At 45.9% G+C, this 13,640-nt stretch overlaps 1 protein-coding gene across 1 annotated transcript; it reads left to right on the top strand.

Moving 5' to 3' along the window:
- Positions 1-3,356: 3,356 nt before the first annotated feature.
- On the top strand, positions 3,357-13,353 carry LOC129850352 (ras-related C3 botulinum toxin substrate 3-like). Its single transcript, XM_055916802.1, has 6 exons — positions 3,357-3,637; positions 6,365-6,436; positions 6,765-6,882; positions 12,198-12,260; positions 12,823-12,982; positions 13,190-13,353. Exons 1-6 carry the CDS (start codon positions 3,603-3,605, stop codon positions 13,318-13,320), a joined length of 579 nt encoding a protein of 192 aa, XP_055772777.1. The 5' UTR covers positions 3,357-3,602; the 3' UTR covers positions 13,321-13,353.
- Positions 13,354-13,640: the final 287 nt, after the last annotated feature.

The following is a 13,640-nucleotide window of genomic DNA, read 5'->3' as shown; positions in this document are numbered from 1 at the left end:
AAGCGTTTCCAGCTGAATTAGTATTAGGCTGGAATGGACTTGGCCTTGCTACATCTCATGGTTGATGGATTTCTGCTGTTTTTACATTTTTACTGTTCAACTGTCCTTGGTGTATTGTGTTAATAAATTTCCTTTTTTTTATTTGTCAGGCTGTGTGCGTGTCTGAAATGCCGCTCTGTTTCCTATATATAAAGCCCCATAGGCTCGGGTCAAAAGTAGTGCACTATATAGGGTGTCATTGGGCTCTGGTCAAAAGTAGTGCACTTTATAGGGAATTGGGTGCCTTTTCAGACACACACAGTGTATCTAGTTGATGCCCTGCACCCAATGTTGAAATAATGTTAGTTGATGGTTTTCTATGTTCTCTCATGGAGGCCACAGTAAAATGAAGTAGTAAGCTATTCTAGGCTACTGCTTCTTGTATAACTTGCCGACTGAAGTGGTTGATGGTCCTCATGAATCCCTAGTACATCTGATGGGGGAAGTCCAGCAGTGGGAGGACTTGGAGGGATCTAGAACTCCAGCAGTGGGAGGACTTGGAGGGAATCTAGAACTCCAGCAGTGGGAGGACTTGGGGGGGATCTAGAACTCCAGCAGTGGGAGGACTTGGGGGGGATCTAGAACTCCAGCAGTGGGAGGACTTGGGGGAATCTAGAACTCCAGCAGTGGGTGGACTTGGAGGGAATCTAGAACTCCAGCAGTGGGAGGACTTGGAGGAAATCTAGAACTCCAGCAGTGGGAGGACTTGGAGGGATCTAGAACTCCAGCAGTGGGAGGACTTGGGGGGATCTAGAACTCCAGCAGTGGGTGGACTTGGAGGGAATCTAGAACTCCAGCAGTGGGTGGACTTGGAGGGAATCTAGAACTCCAGCAGTGGGTGGACTTGGAGGAAATCTAGAACTCCAGCAGTGGGAGGACTTGGAGGAAATCTAGAACTCCAGCAGTGGGTGGACTTGGAGGGAATCTAGAACTCCAGCAGTGGGTGGACTTGGAGGGAATCTAGAACTCCAGCAGTGGGAGGACTTGGAGGAAATCTAGAACTCCAGCAGTGGGTGGACTTGGGGGGGATCTAGAACTCCAGCAGTGGGTGGACTTGGGGGGGATCTAGAACTCCAGCAGTGGGAGGACTTGGGGGGAATCTAGAACTCCAGCAGTGGGAGGACTTAGGGGGATCTAGAACTCCAGCAGTGGGAGGACTTGGGGGAATCTAGAATGGGTGGCTATTGTCCTCTTTCTCACATACTGATTTGATGCGTTAAGTTCCAATCAGAGAGTCAAACACCTTTCTATCCCTTTTATATTTAGTGGTTTGTGTCTCATTCCATGTTTTTAATTTATTTGTAGATCATTCATTCACTCTAACAACTAGGGTTGTAAAATTATGGTTATTTTCCTGGTTGGAGTTCTGGGAAAACTTGGGAAAGTTACCGTCATTCTGAAACCTTACTAACTACAGTGTTCTGTCTGTAGATGAACGGTCTGTGAGATGTTTCTGACACACTAACAACAATCACCATTATAGCTTTACCAGGGTCTGTGTGCAACAGCCACTGTAAGTACCATAACTGTAAGGTGCATTATGTACCAGAATCCAAACAGTCCGAGACGTTGACTATAGTTTTGCCTTCGGTCATGTGATCAGGGCTTATAGAACAGAGGTCCACAGCTCAGGTTTTCATTTGTCCCTGGCACTAAATTTATTAAGTAATATCATTGATTGGATTGAGTGCGCACACACACACACACACACCTGGTGGCCCAGGTAAAAATTAGTCTGTGATTTAAAGTTAGACTCTGTGAAATGATGTTGCCACGAGCAACACTGCAGATACTAAGATGAGCGAGATGCAACACTTCTCTCTCACACAGTCACACACAGTATCTGTGCATGTACACGTGTTCACTTCAGAGTGGTCGCCAGGGCACCAAAACAGAGGACAAGTTGAGCCTCGTGCTTCAACGCTCTTAGTTGTGGAAATTGATCGACTGTGCTGTTTACGGTCTGCATCTACGCGATATCGCTGAGGCCACCTTTAAAAGGTTAGTAAGTAAAGCAGCAGACACTGCAGATGGCCCCCAGGACCACAGCTGTGCACCCCTGGTTTAGAGTAATATTGTGTGTCCCAAATCAACCCCTAGCCCCTATTCCTACATCCTACCCTTTGGGCACTAGTGCAGAACAGAGAGGATTGGATGGGTATCAGCAATATAATAATTTATTAAACTCTTATAGTGCTATTCATTATTACATAAAGAATGTCAAAGTGCTTTTTAAAGCAACACAAAAAAAGACTAGAAATTTAGAAAACAACATCGTTCGTGAGATGGAAGTTCATGAGAGCGTCGGAAAGTTCATGGCTTGAGTGGTCATCGGAGGGAGGCTGTCGGAGGGGAAGGGTGAGGGTGGTCTCTGGAGCAAGTCCAGGGGCAGACGGGCAGCACGGTGTCATCGAGGTGGCTCAAAACACCACCTATCCTATCAGAGGCCACGGTGGAGTTGTTACCATATGACTTGTACCTATCCAATCCTTTCCTATCTAGAGTAGGGAATAGGGGTCAAGGTTTTTGGTTTAGGATTGGGCCCACTCTGTTTAGTGCTCCCATTTTTCGGCTACGTCCCAATTCTCTTCTTTGCTCACATAGGGTCCACTTGGCTTGCACACTCACTGTCGTAGATTTAAAAGCATGGGGATTGGTATAAGCATTGGCTGGTGGGAGGAGGGGAGTTTCCAGCGTTGCTAAATCCATGCAACAACAAAAAAGTGTGCAAGTGCACACTTCAGGAGAGGAAAAAAGGGTGGTGATTCGGGACGTGACCTTCAAGCTCTCGTTCACGTTTGACAAGGCCTGCGGCCCAAATGGATCCTTTTCCCTCTTATAGTGCACTACTTTAGAGCCCTGGTCAGGAATAGGGTGTCTGTTTAGGGAAGAGGAAGAGGGCTCTGGTCAAACGAAGTGGTCTATGTAGGGAATAAGGTGACCAGAGGACCATTTTATTATTATGATGATGATGATTATGACTGTACCAGGTTTGCTTTACTGTTTGTGCTCAGTTATAATCCCTTTTGGTTTAGGTTGTCCTAATGGCAGGTCAAGCAATAAAACAAATACATTGTTACAAATTGTGTCAACTGTGGTTATTGATGGTTTGTTTGAGGTGTGTCTCGTTCTCTCTGTGTGTATGTCCATTCTGAAGTCCTTCATCACCATAACTCTGCACATCTTCACTACAGAGGAACCCACTGGACACATGGGATATGTCCCAAATTGCCCCTTAATCCCTATGTAGTGCGCTACTTTTGACCAGAACCCATTGGGCCCGTAGTGTACTACATAGGGAATAGGGTGTGATTTGGGATGAACTCATTGTCATCTACAGAGTTCAACTGCTGTCGGGAAAAATACAACTTTCCCTTTAAACACGTTCGGTCTTTTCCGGGAGGTTCCGCCGGGATTCGACACTGCCTCCCCTCCGCTGCTGCAGCCTGGTCGCGAGGAGCTGTACCAATTGACTTATTATTAGCGATATCAGAAATGATAAACAATTTGCTGTTTTAAACGCAGGGAAAAGTCAGTCGTTGGATACCACCACCCTCTGCAAAATGCAGGCCATCAAATGCGTCGTGGTGGGCGATGGGTAAGACCTTTTGTGTGTGTTTAGGCTGAAAATGTGTCCTTTTTCGAGTCTGTGAGGGCAATTGTTGCAGTAAGGGCTGGGGCTATAGCGGGTTGAATGGGTCGGCTTTCAGTTCGCTAGAATCCGCTCTCTCATCAGTGCGTGAGCGTGAAATGGATGTTTAGCAATTACATTTTTATTTTGTTAGCCTACTTTGTGATTTCATGTTATTTGCCAAATTTTCCGCCAGGTTTTGCACAATACATTATAAGTTCGGGTGTGAAATATTCTGTCTGAAATTGAGCTAAAGCTATTTGAAGGTTTCATTGAAATAGAAAAACAATAACTAACTAAAGCTTCTCGGATTAACAACATTTGGAAACCCATATTTGTCGGGGAGGTTTTTTGAGCAAAATTGTGAAATATACATTAATATGTGCATAGTTGCAGAAATGTCGCTGAGAGGTCTTGGCTGAGACTCATTAAATGATGTAATGCTTTCACACCTACACAGCCAGCTCCTACAAAGGCACGGGTTACGGATGGGCATGGGCACCTATGCGATATACCGTGTTTATATAGCCTTTCTACCATAGACATCTTTGAAAGACAGGTTTATTTGACTTGTGCTACATTGTGATGCGGTGCGGATGCGGCGTAGATCTTGGGTAGTGTGTGGAGGTAGGGTGCACTGGACTGTATAGCGTAGCTAAACAGGGGTGTGGGGGGCCTGTCAAGGATTTTTTAGGGGATGAGCAACACACACACATGCGCAATATTGTACAACTAACCTGGTGGGGACACGTAATTCAGTCCCATTCAAAGTCCTATTTTCCCTAACCCTAAAACTAACCCTAGTCGAGGTCCAAAAGGCTTCTTAACAGCTTCTACCCCCAAGCCATGAGACTCCTGAACAGTTAATCAAAGGGCTACCCAGACCCCTCTTTTACGCTGCTGCTACTCTGTTTATTATCTATGCATAGTCACTTTAACTCTACCTACATGTACATATTACCTCAATTACCTGAACTAACCGGTGCCCCCGCACATTGACTCTGTACCGGTACCCCCTGTAAATAGCCTCCACATTGACCTTTTACCGGTACCCCCTGTATACAGCCTTCACAATGACTCTGAACCGGTACCCCCTGGATATAGCCTCCACATTGACCTTGTACCGGTACCCCCTGTATATAGTCTTGCTTGTTATTTTGCTGCTTCTGTTTAATTATTTGTTACTTTTATTTTCTATTTTTTCAATCTTTCAATCTATTTTTTACTTAACACTTTTATTTTTATTTTCTTAACTTCTTAAAACATTGTTGTTTAAGGGCTTGTAAGTAAGCATTTCACTGTAAGGTCCACACCTGTTGTATTCGGCACATGTGACAAATACAATTTGATTTGATTTGAGCTCCTAACCCTAAATCTAACCCTAGCTCCTAACCCTAGCTCCTAACCCTAAATCTAACCCTAGATCCTAACCCTAGCTCCTAACCCTAAATCTAACCATAGCTCCTAACCCTAGTTCATAACCCTAGCTCCTAATCCTAAATCTAACCCTAGCTCCTAACCCTAGCTCCTAACCCTAGCTCCTAACCCTAAATCTAACCCTAGCTCCTAACCCTAGCTCCTAACCCTAAATCTAACCCTAGCTCCTAACCCTAGCTCCTAACCCTAGCTCCTAACCCTAAATCTAACCCTAGCTCCTAACCCTAGCTCCTAACCCTAGCTCCTAACCCTAGCTCCTAACCCTAGCTCCTAACCCTAAATCTAACCCTAGCTCCTAACCCTAGCTCCTAACCCTAGCTCCTAACCCTTAACCTAACTCTAACCCTAAACCATCCTAAAAATAGCATTTGACCTTGTGGGGACCAACAAAATGTCCCCAGTTGGTCAAATGTTTACTATTCTTGTAGGGACTTCAAGTATGGTGGTCTTCAAGTATGGTTAAACATGTCCACAAACACACACACAGGTAATGATGTGGAGTCTTCAGACAGCAGGACCCCCTCTCTGATATTTTGATTGCACCTTTATTTAAATAGACAAGTCAGTTAAGAACTAATTCTTATTTACATTGACGGCCTCCTGCGGGGACGGGGGCTGGGATTAAAATAAAAATATAGGACCAAACACACATCACGACGAGAGACAACACAACAGTACATAAAGAGAGACCTAAGACAACAACATTGCAAGGCAGCTGTGGTCTGCCAATGTGCCCCCCAGCCAAAAGTCTATGTAAGACAGTGTCTGTGTTCACACACTGCCAAACAACCATACACAGCCTTTAGCCTTTATTGATTGATTTGATTACTCTCTCTCTCTCTCTCTCTCTCCCTCTATCTCTCTCTCTCTGTCTCTCTCTCTCTCTCTCTCTGTCTCTCTCTCTGTCTCTCTCTCTCTATCCCTCTATCTCTCTCTCTACCCCTCTCTCTATATATATCTCTCTCTCTCTGTCTCTCTATCTCTCTCTCTCTGTCTCTCTCTCTCTCTCTCTGTCTCTCTCTCTCTCTCCCTCTATCTCTCTCTCTCTGTCTCTCTCTCTCTCTCTCTGTCTCTCTCTCTCTCTTTATCCCTCTATCTCTCTCTCTACCCCTCTCTCTATATATATCTCTCTCTCTCTCAATTTCAATTAAATTCAACTTAAGGGCTTTTATTGGCATGGGAAACATATGTTTACATTGCCAAAGCAAGTGAAATAGATCATAAACAAAAGTAACTGTCTCGTTCTTTCTCTCTCAGAGCGGTGGGAAAGACATGTCTTCTCATCAGCTATACCACCAATGCCTTCCCTGGAGAATACATCCCCACAGTGTGAGTATCATAGCATGAAGCTTCACTACAATAATGGTGTGTGTGTGTGTGTGTGTGTGTGTGTGTGTGTGTGTGTGTGTGTGTGTGTGTGTGTGTGTGCGTGTGCGTGTGCGTGTGCATGTGTGTGTGCATACCTGTTTTAGTGTGTGTGCATACCTATTTTTGTGTGTGTGCATGCCTGTTTGTGTGTGCGTGCGTGCGTGCGTGCGTGCGTGCGTGCGTGCGTGCGTGTGTGTGTGCGTGCGTGTGTGTGTGTGTGTGTGTGTGTGCGTGCGTGCGTGCCTGTTTGTGTGTGTGTACTTCTCTGAACAACATCCTGTCCTCTCAGGTTTGACAACTACTCTGCCAATGTGATGGTAGATGGGAAACCAGTTAATCTGGGACTGTGGGATACTGCAGGACAGGAGGACTACGACAGGCTCAGACCACTGTCCTATCCACAGACGGTAACTCACTCACTCACTCACTCACTCACTCACTCACATCTCTCATTCATTATCACTCATACACATTCCACATCCTCCATCTTGTGTCTTCCTGGTTCTGCTTAACTCGTTCTCCACACAGTTTCCTGTTATTCCACTGTTTTCCTCGTTATCTGGCGGCTCCGTCAGACACACAGCTCCCTGCCTGCCTGGCTGCTGCTTCAGAGAAAATGATTAGGGGGCTATTTTAGCGTTCCACCCATCCCAGCCAGTGAGGAGAATAGTCATATTTTCACACAAATTATCAAGGAACCTATCAGGTACAACCCTAAATCCGTAACCATGGGCACCCTCATAGATATCATCCTGACCAACTTGCCCTCTAAATACACCTCTGCTGTTTTCAACCAGGATCTCAGCGATCACTGCCTCATTGCCTGCGTCCGTAATGGGTCCGCAGTCAAACGACCACCCCTCATCACTATCAAACGCTCCCCAAAACACTTCAGCGAGCAGGCCTTTCTAATCGACCTAGCCAGGGTATCCTGGTAGGATATTTACCTCATCCCGTCAGTAGAGGATGCCTGTTTGCTTTTTAAAAGTGCTTTCCTCACCATCTTAAATAAGCATGCCCCATTCAAAAAATGTAGAACTAAGAACAGATATAGCCCTTGGTTCACCCCAGACATGACTGCCCTTGACCAGCACAAAAACATCCTGTGGCGTACTGCATTAGCATCGAATAGCCCCCGTGATATGCAACTTTTCAGGGAAGTCAGGAACCAATAAACACAGTCAGTTAGGAAAGCTAAGGCTAGCTTTTTCAAACAGAAATTTGCATCCTGTAGCACTAATTCCCAAAAGTTTTGGTACACTGTAAAATCCATGGAGAATAAGAGCACCTCCTCCCTGCTGCCCACTGCACTGAGGCTAGGAAACACTGTCACCATCGATAAATCTACGATAATCGGCTACCCCTACCCCGGCCAACAGCTCTGCACTCCCCGCAGAAACTTGCCCAAGTCCCCCCCGCGTCTCCTTCACCCAAATCCAGGCAGCTGATGTTCTTAATGAGCTGCAAAATCTGGACCCGTACAAATCAACTGGGCTAGACAATCTGGACCCTCTCTTTCTAAAATTATCCGCCGAAATTGTTGCAACCCCTATTACTAACTAGCCTGTTCAACCTCTCTTTGGTATCGTCTGAGATCCCCAAAGATTGAAAAGCTGCCGCGGTCATCCCCCTCTTCAAAGGGGGATGATCCTGCCCTGCCTTTCTAAAATCTTCAAACGCCAAGTCAACAAACAAATCACCAACCCATTTCGAATCCCACAGTATCTTCTCCACTATGCAATCTGGTTTCCGAGCTGGTCACGGGTGCACCTCAGCCACGCTCCAGGTCCTAAATGATATCATAACCTCCATCGATAAAAGACAGTACTGTGCAGCCGTCTTCATCAACCTGACCAAGGCTTTCGACTCTGTCAATCACCTCATTCCTATTGGCAGACTCAATAGCCTTGGTTTCTCAAATGACTGCCTCGCCTGGTTCACCAACTACTTCGCAGACAGAGTTCAGTGTGTCAAATCGGAGGGCCTGTTGTCCGGACCTCTGGCAGTCTCTATGGGGGTGCCACAGAGTTCAATTCTCGGGCCGACTCTTTTCTCTGTATATATCAATGATGTCGCTCTTGCTGCTGGTGACTCTCTGATCAACCTCTATGCAGACGACACCATTCTGTATACATCTGGCCCTTCTTTGGACACTGTGTTAACAAACCTCCAAACGAGCTTCAATGCCATACAACTCTCCTTCCGTGGCCTCCAACTGCTTTTAAATGCAAGTAAAACTAAATGCATGCTCTTCAACCGATTGCTGCCCGCGCCCGACTAGCATCACTACTCTGGACGGTTCTGACTTAGAATATGTGGACAACTACAAATACCTAGGTGTCTGGTTAGACTGTAAACTCTCCTTCCAGACTCACATTAAGCATCTCCAATCCAAAATTAAATCTAGAATCGGCTTCGTATTTCGCAACAAAGCCTCCTTCACTCATGCTGCCAAACATGCCCTCGTAAAACTGACTCTCCTACCAATCCTTGACTTCGGCGATGTCATTTACAAAATAGCCTGCAACACTCTACTCAGCAAATTGGATGTAGCCTATCACAGTGCCATCCGTTTTGTCACCAAAGCCCCACACACTACCCACCACTGCGACCTGTATGCTCTCGTTGGCAAGCCCTCGCTACATATTAGTCGCCAAACCCACTGGCTCCAGGTCATCTATAAGTCTTTGCTAGGTAAAGCCCCGCCTTATCTCAGCTCACTGGTCACCATAGCAACACCCACCCGTAGCACGCGCTCCAGCAGGTATATTTCACTGGTCATCCCCAAAGCCAACACCTGCTTTGGCCGCCTTTCCTTCCAGTTCTCTGCTGCCAATGACTGGAACGAATTGCAAAAATCACTGAAGCTAGAGACTTATATCTCCCTCTCTAACTTTAAGCATCAGCTGTCAGAGCAGCTTACCGATCACTGTACCCGTACACAGCCCATCTGTAAACAGCACACCCAACTACCTCATCCCCATATTGTTATTATTATTATTTTCTTGTTGCTCTTTTGCACCCCATTATCTCTACTTGCACATCATCATCTGCACATCTATCACCAGTGTTCATGCTAAATTGTAATTATTTTCGCCTCTATGGCCTATTTATTGCCTTACCTCCCTACACTTCTACATTTGCACACACTGTACATATATTTTTCTATTGTGTTATTGACTGTACCTTTGTTTATTCCATGTGTAACTCTGTGTTGTTGTTTCTGTCGCACTGCTTTGCTTTATCTTGGCCAGGTCGCAGTTGTAAATGAGAACTTGTTCTCAACTGGCCTACCTGGTTAAATAAAAAATAAAAAATAAAAATGTGAAATATAAAATATATAATAGTCAGACCAGTGACAGGCCAACCACCAGGATTACTGAGTGGTGTTGTTATAACACATTAATACATCCTGTCTGCTTCATTAATACATCCTGTCTGCCTCATGAATACATCCTGTCTGCCTCATGAATACATCCTGTCTGCCTCATGAATACATCCTGTCTGCCTCATGAATACATCCTGTCTGCCTCATGAATACATCCTCTCTGCCTCATGAATACATCCTGTCTGCCTCATTAATACATCCTGTCTGCCTCATGAATACATCCTGTCTGCCTCATGAATACATCCTGTCTGCCTCATGAATACATCCTGTCTGCCTCATTAATACATCCTGTCTGCCTCATTAATACATCCTGTCTCCCTCATTAATACATCCTGTCTGCCTCATTAATACATCCTGTCTGCTTCATTAATACATCCTGTCTGCCCCATTAATACATCCTGTCTGCCTCATTAATACATCCTGTCTGCCTCATTAATACATCCTGTCTGCCTCATGAATACATCCTGTCTGCCTCATGAATACATCCTGTCTGCCTCATGAATACATCCTGTCTGCCTCATTAATACTTCCTGTCTGCCTCATTAATACATCCTGTCTGCTTCATTAATACATCTTGTCTGCCTCATTAATACATCCTGTCTGCCTCATTAATACATCCTGTCTGCTTCATTAATACATCTCGTCTGCCTCATTAATACAGCCTGTCTGCCTCATTAATACATCCTGTCTGCCTCATTAATACATCCTGTCTGCCTCATTAATACATCCTGTCTGCCTCATTAATACATCCTGTCTGCCTCATTAATACATCCTGTCTGCCTCATTAATACATCCTGTCTGCCTCATTAAAACATCCTGTCTGCCTCATTAATACATCCTGTCTGCCTCATTAATACATCTTGTCTGCCTCATTAATACAGCCTGTCTGTTTCATTAATACATCCTGTCTGCCTCATTAATACATCATGTCTGCCTCATTAATACATCCTGTCTGCCTCATTAATACATCCTGTCTGTCTCATTAATACATCTTGTCTGCCTCATTAATACATCCTGTCTGCCTCATTAATACATCCTGTCTGCCTCATGAATACATCCTGTCTGCTTCATTAATACATCCTGTCTGCCTCATTAATACATCCTGTCTGCCTCATTAATACATCCTGTCTGCCTCATTAATACATCCTCTCTGCCTCATTAATACATCCAGTCTGCTTCATTAATACATCCTGTCTGCCTCATTAATACATCCAGTCTGCTTCATTAATACATCTTGTCTGCCTCATTAATACATCCTGTCTGCCTCATTAATACATCCTGTCTGCCTCATGAATACATCCTGTCTGCCTCATTAATACATCCTGGCTGCCTCATTAATACATCCTGTCTCCCTCATTAATACATCCTGTCTGCCTCATTAATACATCCTGTCTGCCTCATTAATACATCCTGTCTGCCTCATTAATACATCCTGTCTGCCTCATTAATACATCCTGTCTGCCTCCCTGTCCAGAGGAACCCCTGCACACACACACACACACACACACACACACACACACACACACACACACACACACACACACACACACACACACACACACACACACACACACACACACACACACACACATATATATATATATATATATACTGGTGTTGCATTGCGAGGCCCCAGCTCCAGACTCCTCCAGCCCCTCTGTACGGTTACCGTACCTGCTCTGAATACCAACGCACCCTTTAGTCTCTTCATCTGCTGTCCTTTTCTATTCAGAACCTAGAGAGTCACAGAAATCACAGAGTCCAACACACCCTTTAGTCTCTTCAGCTGCTGGCCTTTTCTATTCAGAACCTAGAGAGTCACAGAAATCACAGAGTCCAACACACCCTTTAGTCTCTTCAGCTGCTGGCCTTTTCTATTCAGAACCTAGAGAGTCACTGAGTCACAGAAATCACAGAGTCCAATGCACCCTTTAGTTTCTTCAGCTGCTGGCCTTTTCTATTCAGAACCTAGAGAGTCACTGAGTCACATAAATCACAGAGTCCAACACACCCTTTAGTCTCTTCAGCTGCTGGCCTTTTCTATTCAGAACATAGAGAGTCACTGAGTCACAGAAATCACAGAGTCCAACACACCCTTTAGTCTCTTCAGCTGCTGTCCTTTTCTATTCAGAACCTAGAGAGTCACTGAGTCACAGAAATCACAGAGTCCAACACACCCTTTAGTCTCTTCAGCTGCTGTCCTTTTCTAATCAGAACCTAGAGAGTCACTGAGTCACAGAAATCACAGAGTCCAACGCGTTTTTTTCATGCAGTGTTTGTTGTTTAATTAGCCTGTTTAATACACTGTCTTTTTTCTGTGTATTGTCCGAACAGGACGTGTTCTTGACATGTTTCTCTCTGGTGAGCCCTGCCTCCTTCGAGAACGTCAGAGCTAAGGTGAGTGTCTTTATCACCCTGCTAAATAACAGTAATGGTAATATCACTGGTATTGTCAGCACCACATTGTACAGTGTTACATTGTGTTTATTCATGTTGCTGTTTGGGCTGTTGGCCCAACTCCACAACCTCTTTATGTAGGTTGACCTTTAAAGACCTTATAACCCTTTAACCCTAATGATCTTAACAGTGACACTTCCGGGTACCACTGTTCAAGGTCACATAGAGGTCAAAGGTTAATTTTTATTACATTTTTAAAATTGAACTAGGCAAGTCAGTTAAGAACAAATTCTTATTTACAATGATGGTCTAAGGCACTGCATCTCAGTGCTAGAGGCGTCACGACAGACACCCTAGTTCGAATCCAGGTTGTATCACAACCGGACATGATTGGGAGTCCCATAGGGCGGCGTACAATTGGCCCAGCATCGTCTGGGTTTGGCCGGGGTAGGCCGTCATTGTAAATAAGAATTTGTTCTTAACTGACTTGCCTAGTTAAATAAAGGTTAAAATTAAATGAAAATGAATCCTTGACCTTTGACCTCTATGTGACCTTGAACAGTGGTACCCGGAAGTACGTCACCACTGCCCCAACACCCCCATCATCCTGGTGGGCACGAAGCTGGACCTGAGAGACGACAAGGACACTATTGAGAGGCTGAGGGACAAGAAGTTGTCCCCAATCACCTACCCTCAGGGCCTGGCCATGGCACGGGAGATCGGTGGGTGTCTGTGGAGGGGGGTGTTTGAGTTTGAGAAAGAGAGCGAGGATGTCGTGTGTCTGAATGTGTTTCTCACAGCTTCTTTGAGCTCTAGTGTTCACCTGTGTCTGAACTCATCTATTTTGAGTCCCAAGTTTCTGACTGACCAATTGGATGTGTGTCTGTCCTCATCCCCTTCTCTGATTGGCTGTCTCCTGTCCCCTACAGGTGCGGTGAAGTACCTGGAGTGCTCAGCCCTGACCCAGAGGGGACTTAAGACCGTTTTCGACGAGGCCATCCGGGCCGTCCTGTGCCCGCCGCCAATCAAAAAGAGGCGCAAGAAGTGCACCCTCTTCTGAGAGGGGGTGCGAGGAGGAGGGGGGTGAGGAAGAGGGGGGGCGAGGAGGAGGGGGGTGAGGAAGAGGGGGGGCGAGGAGGAGGGGGGTGAGGAAGAGGGGGGGCGAGGAGGAGGGTGGTGAGGAAGAGGGGGGGCGAGGAGGAGGGGGGTGAGGAAGAGGGGGTGCGAGGAGGAGGGTGGTGAGGAAGAGGGGGGGCGAGGAGGAGGGGGGTGAGGAAGAGGGGGGGCGAGGAGGAGGGTGGTGAGGAAGAGGGGGGGCGAGGAGGAGGGGGGTGAGGAAGAGGGGGTGCGAGGAGGAGGGTGGTGAGGAAGAGGGGGGGC

The sequence above is a fragment of the Salvelinus fontinalis genome, unplaced genomic scaffold (genome assembly GCF_029448725.1).
Source record: "Salvelinus fontinalis isolate EN_2023a unplaced genomic scaffold, ASM2944872v1 scaffold_1948, whole genome shotgun sequence".
Classification (NCBI taxonomy): Eukaryota; Metazoa; Chordata; class Actinopteri; order Salmoniformes; family Salmonidae; genus Salvelinus; species Salvelinus fontinalis.
Note: the sequence above shows the minus strand (reverse complement) of the source record. Positions and strands in the feature narration are given on the sequence as shown.